Source organism: Tachyglossus aculeatus, chromosome 22 (genome assembly GCF_015852505.1).
Source record: "Tachyglossus aculeatus isolate mTacAcu1 chromosome 22, mTacAcu1.pri, whole genome shotgun sequence".
NCBI lineage: Eukaryota > Metazoa > Chordata > Mammalia > Monotremata > Tachyglossidae > Tachyglossus > Tachyglossus aculeatus.
Genome location: NC_052087.1, coordinates 58,409,983 through 58,432,262, shown reverse-complemented (window position 1 = coordinate 58,432,262; position 22,280 = coordinate 58,409,983). Strand labels below are relative to the sequence as shown.

Below are 22,280 nucleotides of genomic sequence, written 5' to 3'. Positions count from 1 at the left end.
TAACATAATATGATAATATAATAATATAATATAATATAATGTGATATATAATATAATATAATGCAGTATAATATAATATAATGTAATGTAATATCATATAATATAATACAATACAATATAATGTTATATATGATATAATACAATACAGTACAATATAATATAATATAATATGATATGATATAACAATATAATATAACATAATATTATAATATAATATAATATAATATGATGTGATATATAACATAGTACAATACAGTACAATATAATATAATGCAATGTAATGTAATGTAATATAATATAATATATAATACAATACAATATAATATAATGTTATATATAATATAATACAATACAGTACAATATAATACAATACAATACAATATAATATAATATAAAATATAATACAATATAATATAATATAATATATAATATAATATAATATAATATAATATATACCACAGTCTCCCCCTTCTAGACTGTGAGCCCGCTGTTGGGTAGGGACCGTCTCTAGATGTTGCCAACTTGGACCTCCCAAGCGCTTAGTCCAGTGCTCTGCACACAGTAAGCGCTCAATAAATACGACTGAATGAATGAATAGCATATTTATTCTATTTATTCATATTTATTCTATTTATTCGTATTTATTCTATTCCTTTTATTCTGTTAATACGTTTTGTTTTGTTGTCTGTCTCCCCCTTCTAGACTGTGAGCCCGTTGTTGGGTAGGGACCGTCTCTAGATGTTGCCAACTTGGACTTCCCAAGCGCTTAGTCCAGTGCTCTGCACACAGTAAGCGCTCAATAAATACGATTGAATGAATGAATGAATGAAAGTGAGCCCGTTGTTGAGTAGGGACCTTCTCTAGATGTTGCCGATTTGTCCTCTCCCAAGCGCTTAGTCCAGTGCTCTGCACACAGTAAGTGCTCAATAAATATGATTGAACGAATGACTAATCCCCATTTTACAGATGAGGGAACTGAGGCCCCGTGAAGCCAAGTGGCTCATTCATTCATTAAATAGTATTTATTGAGCCCTTACTGTGTGCAGGGCACTGTACTAAGCACTTGGGAAGTACAAGTTGGGGGAAGTACAAGTTGACTCGCCCAAGGTCACACATCAGACAAGTGGCAGAGCTGGGATTAGAACCCAGAAGCAGCGTGGCTCCATGGAAAGAGCCCGGGCTTGGGAGTCAGAGGTTGTGGGTTCAAATCCTGGCTCCACCAACCGTCAGCTGTGTGAGTTTGGGCAAGTCACTTCACTTCTCTGGGCCTCAATTCCCTCATCTGTAAAATGGGGATGAAGACCGTGAGCCCCCCGTGGGACAACCTGATCACCTTGTAACATCCCCAGTGCTTAGAACAGTGCTTTGCACATAGCAAGCGCTTATGAGCCCACTGTTGGGTAGCCACCATCTCTATATGTTACCAACTTGTACTTCCCAAGCGCTTAGTACAGTGCTCTGCACACAGTAAGCGCTCAAGAAATTTGAATGAATGAATAAATGCCATTATTATTATAAGTGCTTAATAAATGCCATTATTATTATTCTCTGGGCCTCAGTTCCCTCATCTGTAAAATGGGGATGAAGACTGTGAGCCCCGTGTGGGACAACCTGATTACCTTGTATCCCCCTCCAGCGCTTAGAACAGTGCTTGGCCCATAGTAAGCGCTTAACAAATACCTACATTATTATTATTATTATTATTATGTCCACTGAAGTCCCAGGCTGCTTACCAAAGAAGAGCTTACCAAATACCAACATTATTATTATTACTATCATTATTATTATTATTATTATTATGTCCTCTGGAGTCCCAAGCTGCTTACCAAAGAAGAGCTTAACAAATACCAACATTATTATTATTATTATGTTCTCTGGAGTCCCAGGCTGGGAAGCAGCGTGGCTCAGTGGAGAGAGCACGGGCTTTGGAGTCAGAGGTCGTGGGTTCAAATCCTGGCTCTGCCACTTGTCAGCTGTGTGACCTTGGGCAAGTCACTTAACTTCTCTGGGCCTCAGTTCCCTCATCTGGAAAATGGGGATGAAGACTGTGAGTCCCACGTGGGACAACCTGATTATCTTGTATCTACCCCAGCGCTTAGAGCAGTGCTTGGCACATAGTAAGCTCTTAACAAATACCAACATTATTATTATTATTATTACCAAAGAAGAGCTTAACAAATACCAACATTATTATTATTATTATTATGTCCTCTGGAGTCCCAGGCTGCTTACCAAAGAAGAGCCTAACAAATACCAACATTATTATTATTATTATTATTATTATTATGTCCTCTGGAGTCCCAGGCTGCTAACCAAAGAAGAGCTTAACAAATACCAACATTATTATTATTATTATTATTATTATGTCCTCTGGAGTCCCAGGCTGCTTACCAAAGAAGAGCCTAACAAATACCAACATTATTATTATTATTATTATGTCCTCTGGAGTCCCAGGCTGCTTACCAAAGAAGAGCCTAACAAATACCAACATTATTATTATGATTATTATGTCCTCTGGAGTCCCAGGCTGCTTACCAAAGAAGAGCCTAACAAATACCAACATTATTATTATTATTATTATTATGTCCTCTGGAGTCCCAGGCTGCTTACCAAAAAAGAGCCTAACAAATACCAACATTATTATTATGATTATTATGTCCTCTGGAGTCCCAGGCTGCTTACCAAAGAAGAGCCTAACAAATACCAACATTATTATTATGATTATTATGTCCTCTGGAGTCCCAGGCTGCTTACCAAAGAAGAGCCTAACAAATACCAACATTATTATTATTATTATTATGTCCTCTGGAGTCCCAGGCTGCTTACCAAAGAAGAGCCTAATACCAACATTATTATTATGATTATTATGTCCTTTGGTGTTACAGGCTGCTTACCAAAGAAGAGCCTAACAAATACCAACATTATTATTATTATTATTATTATTATGTCCTCTGGAGTCCCAGGCTGCTTACCAAAGAAGAGCTTAACAAATACCAACATTATTATTATTATGTCCTCTGGAGTCCCAGGCTGCTTACCAAAGAAGAGCCTAACAAATACCAACATTATTATTATTATTACGATGTCCTCTGGAGTCCCAGGCTGCTTACCAAAGAAGAGCCTAACAAGTACCACCATTATCATTATTATTATCATGTCCTTTGGTGTTCCAGGCTGCTTACCAAAGAAGAGCTTAGCAAATACCAACATTATTATTATTATTATTATGTCCTTCGGTGTTCCAGGCTGCTTACCAAAGAAGAGCTTAACAAATACCAACATTATTATTATTATTATTATGTCCACTGGAGTCCCAGGCTGCTTACCAAAGAAGAGCCTAACAAATACCAACATTATTATTATGTCCTCTGGAGTCCCAGGCTGCTTACCAAAGAAGAGCCTAACAAATACCAACATTATTATTATTATCATTATGTCCTTTGGTGTTCCAGGCTGCTTACCAAAGAAGAGCCTAACAAATACCAACATTATTATTATTATTATTACGATGTCCTCTGGAGTCCCAGGCTGCTTACCAAAGAAGAGCCTAACAAATACCAACATTATCATTATTATTATTATGTCCTCTCGTGTCCCAGGCTGCTTACCAAAGAAGAGCCTAACAAATACCAACATTATTATTATTATGTCCTCTGGAGTCCCAGGCTGCTTACCAAAGAAGAGCCTAACAAATACCACCATTATTATTATTATTATCACGTCCTTTGGTGTTCCAGGCTGCTTACCAAAGAAGAGCTTAACGAATACCAACATTATCATTATTATTATGTCCTTTGGTGTTCCAGGCTGCTTACCAAAGAAGAGCCTAACAAGTACCAGCATTATTATGATGATTATTATGTCCTTTGGTGTTCCAGGCTGCTTACCAAAGAAGAGCCTAAAAAGTACCAACATTATTATTATGATTATTATGTCCTTTGGTGTTCCAGGCTGCTTACCAAAGAAGAGCTTAGCAAATCAGCATTATTATTATGATTATTATGTCCTTTGGTGTTCCAGGCTGCTTACCAAAGAAGAGCCTAAAAAGTACCAACATTATTATGATGATTATTATGTCCTTTGGTGTTCCAGGCTGCTTACCAAAGAAGAGCCTAACAAGTACCAACATTATTATTATGATTATTATGTCCTTTGGTGTTCCAGGCTGCTTACCAAAGAAGAGCCTAACAAGTACCAACATTATTATTATGATTATTATGTCCTTTGGTGTTCCGGGCTGCTTACCAAAGAAGAGCTTAACAAATATCATTAAAAAAAATGCACCTGGGAACCCCGTCCTCCTCTCCCCCGTCTCCCCCGGGCCCCTCCGCGTGCCCCCGCACCAGGCGGATGTTATCCTGAGGTCTGAGCAGTTCCATCATGCGGCACAGGCGATGTTTCTGCTCCTCATCCCAATGTCCAGGCTCCTGCGTCCCCTCCGGGGTCTCGTCCTCTTCCTCGGCCCCGAGAGTCCCAACATCGTGCAGGCCCAGCGCAGCCCCTCGCAGCACTGCAAAGCTCTGCCTGGGGACGGTTCAAGCGAGTACGTAAGCGAAAAGATAATAATAATAATAATAATAATAATGGTATTTGTTAAGCACTTACTGTGTGCAAAGCATTCATTCATTCATTCAACCGGATTTATTGAGCGCTTACTGGGTGCAGAGCACTGGACTTCTAGACTGTGAGCCCACCTTCGAGACTGTGGGCCCACAATCGGATTTATTGTGTGCAGAGCACTGGACTTCTAGACTGTGAGCCCACCTTCGAGACTGTGGGCCTACAATCGTATTTATTGAGCGCTTACTGTGTGCAGAGCACTGGACTTTTAGACTGTGAGCCCACCTTCGAGACTGTGGGCCCACAATCGGATTTATTGAGCGCTTACTGTGTGCAGAGCACTGGACTTCTAGACTGTGAGCCCACCTTCTGGACTGTGAGCCTACAATCGTATTTATTGAGCGCTTACTGTGTGCAGAGCACTGGACTTCTAGACTGTGAGCCCACCTTCGAGACTGCGGGCCCACAATCCGATTTATTGAGCACTTACTGTGTGCAGAGCACTGGACTTCTAGACTGTGAGCCCACCTTCGAGACTGTGGGCCCACAATCGGATTTATTGAGCGCTTACTGTGTGCAGAGCACTGGACTTCTAGACTGTGAGCCCACCTTCGAGACTGTGGGCCCACAATCGTATTTATTGAGCGCTTACTGTGTGCAAAGCACTGGACTTCTTGACTGTGAGCCCACCTTCGAGACTGTGGGCCCACAATCGGATTTATTGAGCGCTTACTGTGTGCAGAGCACTGGACTTCTAGACTGTGAGCCCACCTTCGAGACTGTGGGCCCACAATCGGATTTATTGAGCGCTTACTGTGTGCAGAGCACTGGACTTCTAGACTGTGAGCCCACCTTCGAGACTGTGGGCCCACAATCGGATTTATTGAGCGCTTACTGTGTGCAGAGCACTGGACTTCTAGACTGTGAGCCCACCTTCGAGACTGCGGGCCCACAATCGGATTTATTGAGCGCTTACTGTGTGCAGAGCACTGGACTTCTAGACTGTGAGCCCACCTTCGAGACTGCGGGCCCACAATCGGATTTATTGAGCGCTTACTGTGTGCAGAGCACTGGACTTCTAGACTGTGAGCCCACCTTCGAGACTGTGGGCCTACAATCGTATTTATTGAGCGCTTACTGTGTGCAGAGCACTGGACTTCTAGACTGTGAGCCCACCTTCTGGACTGTGAGCCTACAATCGTATTTATTGAGCGCTTACTGTGTGCAGAGCACTGGACTTCTAGACTGTGAGCCCACCTTCGAGACTGTGGGCCTACAATCGTATTTATTGAGCGCTTACTGTGTGCAGAGCACTGGACTTCTAGACTGTGAGCCCACCTTCTGGACTGTGAGCCCACAATCGTATTTATTGAGCGCTTACTGTGTGCAAAGCACTGGACTTCTAGACTGTGAGCCCACCTTCGAGACTGTGGGCCCACAATCGGATTTATTGAGCGCTTACTGTGTGCAGAGCACTGGACTTCTAGACTGTAAGCCCACCTTCTGGACTGTGGGCCCACAATCGGATTTATTGAGCGCTTACTGTGTGCAGAGCACTGGACTTCTAGACTGTGAGCCCACCTTCGAGACTGTGAGCCCGCTGTTGGGTAGGGACTGTCTCTAGATGTTGCCAACTTGGGCTTCCCGAGCGCTTAGTACAGTGCTCTGCACACAGTAAGCGCTCAATAAATACGATTGATTGATTGGACTAAGCGCTTGGGAAGTCCAAGTTGGCAACATCTAGAGACGGTCCCTACCCAACAGTGGGCTCACAGTCTAAAAGGGGGAGACAGAGAACAAAAAAAGACATATTAACAAAATAAAATAAATAGAATAAATATGTACAAGTAAAATAAATAGAGTAATAAATCTGTACAAACATATATACATATATACAGGTGCTGTGGGGAGGGTGGGCAGGGGGAGAGGAAGGAGGGGGCTCAGTCTGGGAAGGCCTCCTTGGAGGAGGTGAGCTCACAGTCTTAATCCCCATTTTACAGATGAGGGAACTGAGGCCCAGAGAAGTGAAGTGACCTGCCCGAAGGCACACAGCACTGTTCTAAGCGCTGGGGAGGTTACAAGGCCATCAGCTTGTCCCACGGGGGGGCTCACAGGTTTCATCCCCATTTTACAGATGAGGTCACTGAGGCCCGGAGAAGTGACTTGCCCAAAGTCACACAGCTGACAGTTGGCGGAGTGGAATTTGAACCCATGACCTCTGATTCCAAAGCCCGGGCTCTTTCCACTGAACCACGCTGTTTCTCCTTATAATAATAATGGTATTTGTTAAGCGCTTACTATGTGCAAAGCACTGTTCTAAGTGCTGGGGGATACAAGGTGATCAGGTTGTCCCACGGGGGGCTCACAGTCTTCATCCCCATTTTACAGATGAGGTTACTGAGGCCCATAGAAGTGAAGTGACTTGCCCAAAGTCATACAGCTGACAGTTGGCGGAGCCGGGATTTGAACCCATGACCTCTGACTCCAAATCCCGTGCTCTTTCCACTGAACCATGCTGCTTCTCCTTATAATAATAATAATGGTATTTATTAAGCACTTAGTATGTGCAAAGCACTGTTCTAAGCACTTGGAAGGCTACAAGGTGATCAGGTTGTCCCACGGGGGGCTCACAGTCTTCATCCCCATTTTACAGACGAGGGAACTGAGGCCCAGAGAAGTGAAGTGACTTGCCCAAAGTCACACAGCTGACAAGTGGAGGAGCCGGGATTTAAACCCACAACCTCTGGCTCCAATAAGAATAATAAGAATAATAATGATGGCATTTATTAAGTGCTTTCTAGACTGTGAGCCCACTGTTGGGTAGGGACCCTCTATATGTTGCCAACTTGTACTTCCCAAGTGCTTAGTACAGTGCTCTGCACACAGTAAGCGCTCAATAAATACGATTGATTGATTGATTGATACTATGTGCAAAGCACTGTTCTAAGCGCTGGGGGATTCAAGGTGATCAGGTTGTCCCACGTGGGGCTCACAGTCTTCATCCCCATTTTACAGACGAGGGAACTGAGGCCCAGAGAAGTGAAGTGACTGGCCCAAAGTCACACAGCTGACAAGTGACAGTCTTCTAGACTGTGAGCCCGCTGTTGGGTAGGGACTGTCTCTATGTGTTGCTGACTTGTACTTCCCAAGCGCTTAGTCCAGTGCTCTGCACACAGTAAGCGCTCAATAAATACGATTGATTGATTGATTGGTTGAAGTGGCGGAGCCGGGATTTGAACCCATGACCTCTGGCTCCAAAGCCCGGGATCTTTCCACTGAGCCACGCCTTATACTTACTGAGCGCTTACTCTAGGCAGAGCACTCCACTGAGAACTTGGGAGAGTAGAGTGGAGTAGACAGACCTGTTCTTTTCTTTCTTTGTTTAATGGTATTTATCAAGCGCTTACTACGTGCTTTGCACATAGGAAGCGCTTAACTAATGCTATTATTGTTATTATTATTATTATTATTATTATTATTATTATTACAGTGGAGTTGACAGACTGGTTCTGTGACCTCAGAGCCTGGGAGCCGCTCCTGGATCAGAGTCCGTATTTAATTTCCCCTTGTATACTTAGTATTCATTCACTCAGTCGTCTTGGCTCCTGGGCTTGGGAGCCTGAGGTTGTGGGTTCAAATCCCTGCTCCGCCAACTGTCAGCTGTGTGACTTTGGGCAACTCAGTTCACTTCTCTGGGCCTCAGTTCCCTCATCTGTAAAATGGGGATTAAGACTGTGATCCCCAAGTGGTACAACCCGATCACCTTGTAACCACCCCAGCGCTTAGAACAGTGCTTTGCACATAGTAAGCGCTTAATAAATGCCATTATTATTATTAGTATTATTTTATTATTATTATTATTATTACAGTGGAGTAGACAGACCTGTTCTGTGACCTCAGAGCCTGGGAGCCGCTCCTGGCACAGAGTCCGTATCTAATTTCCACTATCATATTTAGTATTCATTCATAGGGCCCGTCTCTCTATGTTGCCAACTTGTCCTTCCCAAGCGCTTAGTACAGTGCTCTGCACACAGTAAGCGCTCAATAAAGACGATTGAATGAATGAGTGAATTCAGTCGTCATGGCTCCCGGGCTTGGGAGCCAGAGGTCGTGGGTTCAAATCCCCGCTACGCCAACTGTCAGCTGTGTGACTTTGGGCAACTCAGTTCACTTCTCTGGGCCTCAGTTCCCTCATCTAAAATGGGGATTAAGACTGTGATCCCCAAGTGGGACAACCTGATCACCTTGTATCCTCCCCAGCACTTAGAACAGTGCTTTGCACATAGTAAGCGCTTAACAAATGCCATTATTATCATTATTATTATTATCATTATTACAGTGGAGTTGACAGACCTGTTCTGTGACCTCAGAGCCTGGGAGCCGCTCCCAGAACAGAGTCCGTATCTAATTTCCACTTGTATATTTAATATTCATTCATAGGGACTGTCTCTATATGTTGTCAACTTGTACTTCCCAAGCACTTAGTACAGTGCTCTGCACACAGTAAGCGCTCAATAAAGACAATTGAATGAATGAATGAATTCAGTCGTCTTGGCTCCCGGGCTTGGGAGCCAGGGGTCGTGGGTTCAAATCCCCGCTCCGCCAACTGTCAGCTGTGTGACTTTGGGCAACTCAGTTCACTTCTCTGCGCCTCAGTTCCCTCAACTAAAATGGGGATTAAGACTTTGATCCCCACGTGGGACAACCTGATCACCTTGTAACCTCCCCAGCGATTAGAACAGTGCTTTGCACAGAGTAAGCACTTAACAAATGCCATTATTATTATTATTATTATTTTATTATTATTAGAGTGGAGTTGACAGACCGGTTCTGTGACCTCAGAGCCTGGGAGCCGCTCCCGGAACAGAGTCCGTATTTAATTTCCACTTGTACACTTAGTATTCATTCACTCAGTCGTATTGGCTCCCGGGCTTGGGAGCCTGAGGTTGTGGGTTCAAATCCCCGCTCCGCCAACTGTCAGCTGTGTGACTTTGGGCAACTCAGTTCACTTCTCTGGGCCTCAGTTCCCTCATCTAAAATGGGGATTAAGACTGTGATCCCCATGTGGGACAACCTGATCACCTTGTGTCCTCCCCAGTGCTTAGAACAGTGTTTTGCACATAGTAAGTGCTTAACAAATGCTATTATTATTATCATTATTATTATTATTATTATTATTATTATTATTATTACAGTGGAGTAGACAGACCTGTTCTGTGACCTCAGAGCCTGGGAGCCGCTCCCGGCACAGAGTCCGTATCTAATTTCCACTTGTATATTTAATATTCATTCATAGGGCCCGTCTCTATATGTTGCCAACTTGTCCTTCCCAAGCGCTTAGTACAGTGCTCTGCACACAGTAAGCGCTCAATAAAGACGATTGAATGAATGAATGAATTCAGTCGTCTTGGCTCCCGGGCTTGGGAGCCAGAGGTCGTGGGTTCAAATCCCCGCTCCGCCGTCAGCTGTGTGACTTTGGGCAACTCAGTTCACTTCTCTGGGCCTCAGTTCCCTCATCTAAAATGGAGATTAAGACTGTGGTCCCCAAGTGGGACAACCTGATCACCTTGTAACCTCCCTAGCGCTTAGAACAGTGCTTTGCACATAGTAAGCACTTAAACGCCATTAGAGAAGCAGCGTGGCTCAGTGGAAAGAGCCTGGGCTTTGGAGTCAGAGGTCATGGGTTCAAATCCCGGCTCCACTACTTGTCAGCTGTGTGACTTTGGGCAAGTCACTTCACTTCTCTGGGCCTCAGTTACCTCATCTGTAAAATGGGGATTAACACTGTGAGCCCCACGTGGGACAACCTGATCACCTTGTAAATTCCCCAGCGCTTAGAACAGTGCTCTGCACATAGTAAGCGCTTAATAAATGCCATTGTTATTATTATTATTATTATTAGAGTGGAGTTGACAGACCGGTTCTGTGACCTCAGAGCCCCGGAGCCGCTCCCGGAACAGAGTCCGTATTTAATTTCCACTTGTATATTTAGTATTCATTCACTCAGTGGTATAGGCTCCCGGGCTTGGGAACCTGAGGTTGTGGGTTCAAATCCCCGCTCCGCCAACTGTCAGCTGTGTGACTTTGGGCAACTCAGTTCACTTCTCTGGGCCTCAGTTCCCTCATCTAAAATGGGGATTAAGACTTTGATCCCCACGTGGGACAACCTGATCACCTTGTAACCTCCCCAGCGCTTAGAACAGTGCTTTGCACGTAGTAAGCACTTAACAAATGCTATTATTATTATTATTATTATTATTATTATTATTATTATTACAGTGGAGTTGACAGATCTGTTCTGTGACCTCAGAGCCTGGGAGCTGCTCCCGGCACAGAGTTCGTATCTAATTTCCACTTGTATATTTAATATTCATTCATAGGGACCGTCTCTATATGTTGCCAACTTGTCCTTCCCAAGCGCTTAGTACAGTGCTCTGCACACAGTAAGCGCTCAATAAAGACGATTGAATGAATGAATGAATTCAGTCGTCTTGGCTCCCGGGCTTGGGGATTAACACTGTGAGCCCCAAGTGGGACAACCTGATCACCTTGGATCCTCCCCAGCGCTTAGAACAGTGCTTTGCACATAGTAAGCGCTTAACAAATGGCATTATTATTATTATTATTATTATTATTACAGTGGAGTTGACAGACCGGTTCTGTGACCTCAGAGCCTGGGAGCCGCTCCCGGAACAGAGTCTGTATTTAATTTCCACTTGTATACTTGGTATTCATTCACTCAGTCGTGTTGGCTCCCGGGCTGGGGAGCCTGAGGTTGTGGGTTCAAATCCCCGCTCCGCCAACTGTCAGCTGTGTGACTTTGGGCAACTCAGTTCACTTCTCTGGGCCTCAGTTCCCTCATCTAAAATGGGGATTAAGACTGTGATCCCCAAGTGGGACAACCTGATCACCTTGTATCCTCCCCAGCGCTTAGAACAGTGCTTTGCACATAGTAAGCGCTTAACAAATGGCATTATTATTATTATTATTATTATTATTATTATTATTATTATTACAGTGGAGTTGACAGACCGGTTCTGTGACCTCAGAGCCCGGGAGCCACTCCCGGAACAGAGTCCGTATTTAATTTCCACTTGTATATTTAGTATTCATTCACTCAGTGGTATAGGCTCCCGGGCTTGGGAGCCTGAGGTCGTGGGTTCAAATCTCCGCTCCACCAACTGTCAGCTGTGTGACTTTGGGCAACTCAGTTCACTTCTCTGGGCCTCAGTTCCCTCATCTAAAATGGGGATTAAGACTGTGATCCCCACGTGGGACAACCTGATCACCTTGTATCCTCCCTAGCGCTTAGAACAGTGCTTTGCACATAGTAAGCGCTTAACAAATGCCATTATTATTATTATTATTATCATTATTATTATTATTATTAGAGTGGAGTTGACAGACCTGTTCTGTGACCTCAGAGCCTGGGAGCCGCTCCCGGAACAGAGTCCGTATTTAATTTCCACTTGTATACTTAGTATTCATTCACTCAGTCGACTGTCTCTATATGTTGCCAACTTGTCTCTATGTGATGCCAATTTGTACTTCCCAAGCGCTTAGTACAGTGCTCTGCACATAGTAAGCGCTCAATAAATACGATTGATTGATTGATTGATTGTCCTTCCCAAGTGCTTAGTCCAGTGCTCTGCACACAGTAAGCGCTCAATAAATACGATTGAATCAATCAATCAATCAATCGTATTTATTGAGCGCTTACTGTGTGCAGAGCACTGGACTAAGCGCTTAATTGAATGAATGAATTGGCTCCCGGGCTTGGGAGCCAGAGGCTGTGGGTTCTAATCCCAGCTCCGCCAATTGTCAGCTGGGGGACTCTGGGCGAGTCACTTCACTTCTCTGGGTCTCAGTTCCCTCATCTGGAAAATGGGGATAATAATGATAATAATATTGGCATTTGTTAAGCGCTTACTATGTGCAAAGCACTGTTCTAAGCGCTGGGGGGATACAAAGTGATCAGGTTGTCCCACGTGGGGCTCACAGTCTTCATCCCCATTTTACAGATGGGGGAACTGAGGCTCAGAGAAGTGAAGTGACTTGCCCAAGGTCACACAGCAGACATGTGGCGGAGTCGGGATTCGAACCCATAACCTCTGACTCCAAAGCCCAGGCTTTTTCCACTGAGCCACGCTGCTTCTCATGAAGCATTAGATGAAGATGGGATGGGATGGGATGAAGACTGGGAGCCCCACGTGGGACAACCGGATTACCTTGTATCTCTCCCAGCGCTTAGAACGGTGCTTGGCACATAGTAAGCGCTTAACAAATACCGACATTATTATTTATTGAGCATTTACTGTGCGCAGAGCACTGTACTAAGCGCTTGGAAAGTACAATACAGCAGTAAAGAGAGACAATCCCTGTCCACAACGGGTTCACCGTCTAAACTGGGGGGGAAGCTTCGCAAATACGGATTTCCAATTTTCCCCCTCCTTCCTCTCCCCACCCCCCCAGCACCTGTATATATGTATATATGTACGTATTTATTACTCTATCTATTTTATTTGTATTTATTTATTCTATTTATTTTATTTTGTTAATATGTTTCGTTTGGTTGTCTGTCTCCCCCTTCTAGACTGCGAGCCCACTGTTGGGTCGGGACCGTCTCTAGAAGTTGCCAACTTGTCCTTCCCAAGCGCTTAGTCCAGTGCTCTGCACACAGTAAGCGCTCAATAAATACGACTGAATGAATGAATGAATAAATACGTTTGAATGAATGAATGAATGAATATAATTCTACTTATTTGGATGGTATTGACACCTGTCTACTTGTTTGGTCTTGTTCTCTGTCTCCCCCTTCTAGACTGTGAGCCCGTTGTTGGGTAGGGACCGTCTCTCTATGTTGCCAACTTGGACTTCCCAAGCGCTTAGTACAGTGCTCTGCACACAGTAAGCGCTCAATAAATACGATTGAATGAATGAATGAATAGTATTACTCCTCCTGTTCAGGGAGTTTGCAATCTAGCTGGGGAGACATTTGATCAGTTATAGGTTGAGGGGCTACCAGAGAAGCAGCGTGGCTCAGTGGATGGAGGCCGGGCTTTGGAGTCGGAGGTCATGGGTTCAAATCCCGGCTCCGCCACTTGTGAGCTGTGTGACTTTGGGCAAGTCACTTCACTTCTCTGGGCCTCAGTTCCCTCATCTGGAAAATGGGGATTAAAATCGTGTGAGCCCCCCGTGGGACAACTTGATCACCTTGTAAACCCCCCCCCCCCAGCGCTTAGAACAGGGCCTTGCACATAGTAAGCGCTTAATAAATGCCATCATTATTATTATTATGGGTTCAAATCCCGGCTCGGCCAATTAGCTGTGTGACTTTGGGCAAGCCACTTCACTTCTCTGGGCCTCAGTGACCTCACCTGGAAAATGGGGGTTAAGACTGTGAGCCCCACGTGGGACAACCTGATGACCCTGTATCTACCCCAGCGCTTAGAACAGTGCTTGGCACATAGTAAGCGCTTAACAAATACCAACATTATTATTATTGTTATTATTATTATTATTAAGGGAGGGGAGGGTATCAGGGAAGAAGGGGATGGAAAGGATGGATATGGTGGGGTGCTCACCGTCTCTGCAGCTGGTCCCTCCGGCTTCTTAAGACGTCCTGCCAGGGGAGCAAAGCATCATCATCATCAATCGTATTTATTGAGCGCTTACTATGTGCAGAGCACTGTACTAAGCGCTTGGGAAGTAAATGCGATTGATTGATTGATTGATTCCCAAACTGAGCGCCTTCCTTCCTCTCCCCCTCGTCCCCCTCTCCATCCCCCCCATCTTACCTCCTTCCCTTCCCCACAGCACCTGTATATATGGATATATGTTTGTGCATATTAATTACTCTATTTATTTATGTATTTTACTTGTACATATCTATTCTATTTATTTTATTTTGTTAGTATGTTTGGTTTTGTTCTCTGTCTCCCCCTTCTAGACTGTGAGCCCACTGTTGGGTAGGGACCGTCTCTAGATGTTGCCAACTTGGATTTCCCAAGCGCTTAGTCCAGTGCTCTGCACACAGTAGGCGCTCAATAAATACGATTGATCAATTGATTGAGTAGAGGCAGAGTCAAGGCCGTTGGCACCTCAACGGGCTATTTGGTGGCAGTCAGTACAGGACCACCCTGGGAATTTGGTGGGGGAAACGCTCCCAATCCCCTCCACCCTCAACAATAATAATAATAATAATAATAATAATAATAATAATAATAATAATGTTGGCATTTGTTAAGCGCTTACTATGTGCAAAGCACTGTTCTAAGCGCTCGGGGGGGATACAAAGTGATCAGGATGTCCCATGTGGGGTTCACAGTCTTAATCCCCATTTTACAGATGAGGTCACTGAGGCTCAGAGAAGTTAAGTGACTTGCCCAAGGTCACACAGCAGACATGTGGCGGAGTCGGGATTCGAACCCTCAACCCTCAACTGAAGGGCTCTAGAACCCACCCGGCTCTGCCCACCCACAACTTCTCCCCTTCCCACTTTTCTCCCATCATTCATTCATTCATTCAATCGTATTTATTGAGCGTTTACTGTGTGCAGAGCACTGTACTAAGCGCTTGGGAAGTCCAAGTTGGCAACATAGAGAGACGGTCCCTACCCAACAGCGGGCTCACAGTCTTCCCTCTCCCTCAACAGCAGTTGAAGGGAAGCAGCGTGGCTCAGTGGAAAGAGCCCGGGCTTTGGAGTCAGAGGTCACGGGTTCAAATTCCGACTCCTCCAACTGTCAGCTGGGTGACTTTGGGTGAGTCACTTCACTTCTCTATTATATATAAATATTACTCTATGTATTTATTATTACTCTATTTATTATTACTCTATTTATATTACTCTATTTTACTTGTACATATCTATTCTATTTATTTTATTTTGTTAGTATGTTTGGTTTTGTTCTCTGTGTCCCCCTTTTAGACTGTGAGCCCACTGTTGGGTAAGGACTGTCTCTAGATGTTGCCAACTTGGACTTCCCAAGCGCTTAGTACAGTGCTCTGCACACAGTAAGCACTCAATAAATACGATTGATTGATTGATTGATTCTCTGGGCCTCAGTTCCCTCATCTGGAAAATGGGGATGAAGGCTGTGAGACCCTGTGGGACAAGCTGATGGCCTTGTAACCTCCCCAGCGCTTAGAACAGCGCTTTGCACATAGTAAGCGCTTAATAAAGCCATCATTATTATTAATAGTATTAAGGGACGGGCGATGGATGCCCGCACTCTGTCCCCCCGAGGGTGAGGGGGTGCTGGGGGAGGATACTAATATTGGTTTTTGTTAAGCGCTTACTATGTGCCAAGCACTGCTCTAAACGCTGGGGGGGATACAAGGTAATCAAGGTTCTCCCACGTGGGGCTCACAGCCTTCATCCCCATTTTACAGATGAGGAAACTGAGGCCCAGAGAAGTGAAGTGACTTGCCCCAAAATCACACCTCTTACAAGTCGAGGAGCTGGGATTATAATAATAATAATAATAATAATAATAATAGCATTTATTCATTCATTCAATCGTATTTATTGAGCACTCACTGTGTGCAGAGCACTGGACTAAGCGCTTATTAAGCACTTATTTATTAAGCACTTACTATGTGCAAAGCACTGTTCTAAGCGCTGGGGAGGTTACAAGGCCAACAGGTTGTTCCACGGGAGGCTCCCAGTCTTCATCCCCATTTTACAGATGAGGAAACTGAGGCCCAGGGAAGTGAAGTGACTTGCCCAAAGTCACACAGCTGACAAGTGGAGGAGCCGGGATTATAATAATAATAATAATGGCATTTATTAAGCACTTACTATGTGCAAAGCACTGTTCTAAGCGCTGGGGAGGTTACAAGGCCAACAGGTTGTTCCACGGGAGGCTCCCAGTCTTCATCCCCATTTTACAGATGAGGAAACTGAGGCCCAGAGAAGTGAAGTGACTTGCCCAAAGTCACACAGCTGACAAGTGGAGGAGCCGGGATTATAATAATAATAATAATGGCATTTATTAAGCACTTACTATGTGCAAAGCACTGTTCTAAGCGCTGGGGAGGTTACAAGTTGATCAGGTTGTCCCACGGGGGGCTCACAGGCTTCATCCCCATTTTCCAGATGAAGAAACTGAGGCCAAGAGAAGTGACTTGCCCAAAGTCACACAGCTGACAAGTGATAGAACCGGGATTAGAACCCACAACCTCTGACTCCCTGGGGTTGGGGGTCGCCCCCGGCCCCAAACTATCATCCCCAGTGCTTTGAACGTAGTAAGCGCTTAATAGAGAAGCAGCGTGGCTCAGCAGAAAGAGCCCGGGCTTTGGAGTCAGAGGCCATGGGTTCGAATCCCAGCTCTGCCTATTGTCAGCTGTGTGACTTTGGGAGAGTCACTTCACTTCTCTGGGCCTCAGTGACCTTATCTGTAAAATGGGGATGAAGACTGGGAGCCCCCCGTGGGACAACCTGATCGCCTTGTAACCTCCCTGGCGCTTAGAACAGTGCTTGGCACATAGTAAGCGCTTAATAAATGCCATCATTATTATTATTCTCTGAGCCTCAGTGACCTCATCTGTAAAATGGGGATGAAGACTGTGAGCCTCCTGTGGGACAGCCTGATCACCTTGTAACCTCCCCGGCGCTTAGAACAGGGCTTTGCACATAGTAATCGCTTAATAAATGCCATCATTATTATTATTATTTTTATTCTCTGGGCCTCAGTGACTTCATCTGTAAAATGGGGATGAAGACTGTGAGCCCCACGTGGGAAAACCTGATTCACCTTGTAACCTCCCCAGCACTTAGAACAGTGCTTTGCACATAGTAAGTGCTTAACAAATACCATCATTATTATTATTATTATTATTATGTGGGACAACCAGATCACCTTGTATCCCCCCAGCGCTTAGAACAGTGCTTTGCACGTAGTAAGTGCTTAACAAATACCATTATTATTATTCTTCTCTGGGCCTCAGTGACCTCATCTGTAAAATGGGGATGAAGACTGTGAGCCTCCTGGGGGACAACCTGATCACCTTGTAACCTCCCCAGCGCTTACAACAGGGCTTGGCACATAGTAAGCGCTTAATAAATGCCGTCATTATTATTATTATTATAATCCCGGCTCCTCCACTTGTAAGCTGTGTGACTTCGGGCAAGTCACTTCACTTCTCTGGGCCTCAGTTTCCTCATCTGTAAAATGGAGCTGAAGACTGTGAGCTTCCTGGGAGACAACCTGATCACCTTGTGAACAGTGCTTGGCACATAGTAAGTGCTTAACAAATACCACTATTATTAGTCTCCTCTGGGCCTCAGTGATCTCATCTGTCAAATGGGGATGAAGACTGTGAGCCCCCCGTGGGACAACCTGATCACCTTGTAACCTCCCCAGCGCTTAGAACAGTGCTTGGCACATAGTAAGCACTTAATACCATTACTATTATTATTATTCTCTGGGCCTCAGTGACCTTATCTGTCAAATGGGGATGAAGACTGTGAGCCTCCTGAGGGACAACCTTGTAACCTCCCCAGCGCTTAGAACAGTGCTTGGCTCATAGTAAGTGCTTAATAAATGCATTGTCATTATTATTATTATCACCTTGTGAACAGTGCTTGGCACATAGTAAGCGCACATAGTAAGCCCTTAATCATCAACCAATCGTATTTATTGAGCGCTTACTGGAAATGCCATCATTATTACTATTATTATTATTAACAACTGCCATCATCATCATCACCTAGACTGTGAGCCCGCTGTTGGGTAGGGACCGTCTCTCTCTATGTTATCAATCGTATTTATTGAGCGCTTACTATGTGCAGAGCACTGTACTAAGCGCTTGAGCACTGTACTAAGCGCTTGAGCACTGTACTAAGCGCTTGTTATATGTGATATGTGATATGATATGTTGTGATATGTTGCCAACTTGGACTTCCCCAGCGCTTAGTCAATCAATCAATCGTATTTATTGAGTGCTTACTATGTGCAGAGCACTGTACTAAGAGTCCAGTGCTCTGCACACAGTAAGCGCTCAATATTCATTCATTCATTCCACTGTATTTATTGGGCGCTTACTGTGTGCAGAGCACTGGACTAAGCGCTGGGGAAGGACAAGTTGGCAACATAGAGAGACGGTCCCTATACGATTGAATGAATCATTCATTCATTCAATCGTATTTATTGAGCGCTTACTGTGTGCAGAGCACTGTACTAAGCGCTTGGGAAATAATCATCATCATCATCCCCACCCGTGGGCCTCCTGCCCTGGTCCCCAGGGCCTCCCCAGTGTCTGTGCCCAGATGTCCCTCGTTTTGGCCGATGCCAGGGCCTGGGCAGAGAGAAGCAGCGTGGCTCAGTGGAAAGAGCCCGGGCTTTGGAGTCAGAAGTCATGGGTTCAAATCCCGGCTCCGCCACACGTCTGCTGTGTGACCCTGGGCGGGTCACTTCGCTCCAATTACTCTATTATACTATTACTCTATTTATTTTACTTGTACATATCTATCCTATTTATTTTATTTTGTTAATATGTTTTAGACTGTGAGCCCCTTTCAGACTGTGAGCCCACTGTTGGGTAGGGACTGTCTCTATATGTTGCCAATTTGTACTTCCCAAGCGCTTAGTACAGTGCTCTGCACATAGTAAGCGCTCAATAAATACGATTGATGATGATGATAATATGTTTGGTTTTGTTCTCTGTCTCCCCCTTCTAGACTGTGAGCCCACTGTTGGGTAGGGACCGTCTCTATATTACTCTATTTATTTTACTTGTCCATATCTATCCTATTTATTTTATTTTGTTAATATGTTTTGTTCTCTGTCTCCCCCTTCTAGACTGTGAGCCCACTGTTGGGTAGGGACCGTCTCTATATTACTCTATTTATTTTACTTGTACCTATCTATTCCATTTATTTTATTTTGTTAATATGTTTGGTTTTGTTCTCTGTCTCCCCCTTCTAGACTGTGAGCCCACTGTTGGGTAGGGACTGTCTCTATATTACTCTATTTATTTTACTTGTACCTATCTATTCCATTTATTTTATTTTGTTAATATGTTTGGTTTTGTTCTCTGTCTCCCCCTTCCAGACTGCGAGCCCACTGTTGGGTAGGGACCGTCTCTATATTACTCTATTTATTTTACTTGTCCATATCTATCCTATTTATTTTATTTTGTTAATATGTTTTGTTTTGTTCTCTGTCTCCCCCTTCTAGACTGTGAGCCCACTGTTGGGTAGGGACCATCTCTATATTACTCTATTTATTTTACTTGTACATATCTATTCCATTTATTTTATTTTGTTAATATGTTTGGTTTTGTTGTCTGTCTCCCCCTTCTAGACTGTGAGCCCACTGTTGGGTAGGGACCGTCTCTATATTACTCTATTTATTTTACTTGTCCATATCTATCCTATTTATTTTATTTTGTTAATATGTTTTGTTCTCTGTCTCCCCCTTCTAGACTGTGAGCCCACTGTTGGGTAGGGACTGTCTCTATATTACTCTATTTATTTTACTTGTACCTATCTATTCCATTTATTTTATTTTGTTAATATGTTTGGTTTTGTTCTCTGTCTCCCTCTTCTAGACTGTGAGCCCACTGTTGGGTAGGGACCGTCTCTATATTACTCTATTTATTTTACTTGTCCATATCGATCCTATTTATTTTATTTTGTTAATATGTTTGGTTTTGTTCTCTGTCTCCCCCTTCTAGACTGGGAGCCCACTGTTGGGTAGGGACCATCTCTATATTACTCTATTTATTTTACTTGTACATATCTATCCTATTTATTTTATTTTGTTAATATGTTTGGTTTTGTTCTCTGTCTCCCCCTTCTAGACTGTGAGCCCACTGTTGGGTAGGGACCGCCTCTATATTACTCTGTTTATTTTACTTGTACATATCTATTCCATTTATTTTATTTTGTTAATATGTTTGGTTTTGTTCTCTGTCTCCCCCTTCTAGCCTGTGAGCCCACCGTTGGGTAGGGACCGTCTCTAGGTGTTGCCAACTTGGACTTCCCAAGCGCTTAGTCCAGTGCTCTGCACACAGTAAGCGCTCAATAAATACGATTGATTGATTGATTGATCTATTCTATTTATTTTATTTTGTTAACATGTTTGGTTTTGTTCTCTGTCTCCCCCTTCTAGACTGTGAGCCCACTGTTGGGTAGGGACCGTCTCCAGATGTTGCCAACTCGGACTTCCCAAGCGCTTAGTCCAGTGCTCTGCACACGGTAAGCGCTCAATAAATACGATTGATTGATTGATTGAAAGAGAAGCAGCGTGGCTCAGTGGAAAGAGCCCGGGCTTTGGAGTCCGAGGTCATGGGTTCAAACTCCGGCTCTGCCAATTGTCAGCTGGGTGACTTTGGGCCAGTCACTTAACTTCTCTGTGCCTCAGTTCCCCCATCGGTAAAATGGAGATTAAGACTGTGAGCCCCCCGTGGGACAACCTGATCACCTTGTAACCTCCCCAGCGCTTAGAACAGTGTTTTGCACATAGGAAGCGCTTAATAAATACCATCATTATTATTATGATTGCTTCTCTGAGCCTCATCTGTTAAACGGGGATGAAGACTGGGAGCCCCCCGTGGGGACAACCTGATCACCTTGTAACCTCCCCAGCGCTTAGAACAGTGCTTTGCACATAGTAAGCGCTTAATAAATACCATCATTATTATTATTATTTCTTCTCTGAGCCTCATCTGTCAAATGGGGATGAAGACTGGGAGCCCCCCGTGGGACAACCTGATCACCTTGTAACCGTCCCCAGCGCTTAGAACAGTGCTTGGCACATAGTAAGCGCTTAATAAATACCATCATTATTATTATGATTGCTTCTCTGAGCCTCATCAGTCAAATGTATCTGTCAAAATGTATATATGTTTGTACATTTTTTTTACTCTATTTATTAATTTATTTGTACATATCTATCCTATTTATTTTATTTTGTTAGTATGTTTGGCTTTGTTCTCTGTCTCCCCCTTTTAGACTGTGAGCCCACTGTGGGGTAGGGATTGTCTCTATATGTTGCCAATTTGTACTTCCCAAGCGCTTAGTCCAGTGCTCTGCACACAGTAAGCGCTCAATAAATACGATTGATGATGATGATGTTGCCAACTTGGACTTCCCAAGCGCTTAGTAAGCGCTCAATAAATACAATTGATGATGATGAAATGGGGATGAAGACGGGGAGCCCCCCGTGGGACAGCCTGATCACCTTGTAACCGCCCCCCCCCCCCCCCGCCACCAGCGATTAGAACAGTGCTTGGCACATAGTAAGCGCTTAATAAATGCCATTATTATTATTAACAAATGCCAAAAAACAAAAAAAAAGGTGGGCACTGCCAGACTCACCGCCTCGGTGGTGGGGTCGGGGCAGGGGCCTCTTTCCAGGGTGACCAGGGCCATCCTGCGGGATGGGCCTTCCAAGCCAGGAGGGGCAACTTGGACTTCCCAAGCGCTCAGTACAGTGCTCTGCACAAAGTAAGCGCTCAGTAAATAGGACTGGAAGAACGAAAGGGCCAGGCCTGCCAGGCTGGCTACTGTTTGGGGGAGGCCCTTAAAAAGCCAAGGCTCCTCGCCCCGCCCCTGCCCCTGGGAGCCCAGCCTCCGGACCGTTAGGGGAGGGGAGGGAGCCTCTCCAGAGAAGCAGGGTGGCTCAGTGGAAAGAGCCCGGGCTTGGGAGTCGGAGGTCCTGGGTTCAAATCCCGCCTCCACCAACTGTCAGCTGGGTGATTGAGGGCCAAGCACT

At 44.5% G+C, this 22,280-nt stretch overlaps 1 protein-coding gene across 3 annotated transcripts in view; it reads right to left on the bottom strand.

Annotated features, from left to right (window-relative positions):
- Positions 1-22,035, bottom strand: part of SSH3 (slingshot protein phosphatase 3) — a 78,005-nt gene extending 55,970 nt beyond the window's left edge. For all 3 annotated transcript variants that reach the window (XM_038764371.1, XM_038764373.1, XM_038764372.1), the window contains exons 1-3: positions 21,884-22,035; positions 14,145-14,182; positions 4,344-4,524 (exon numbers count right to left, since the gene is read on the bottom strand). In XM_038764371.1, the coding sequence (XP_038620299.1) occupies positions 4,344-4,524; positions 14,145-14,182; positions 21,884-21,937 (273 nt within the window). In that variant the 5' untranslated portion in view covers positions 21,938-22,035. The remainder of the gene's footprint in view (positions 1-4,343; positions 4,525-14,144; positions 14,183-21,883) is intronic.
- Between the last annotated feature and the right edge of the window lie 245 nt (positions 22,036-22,280).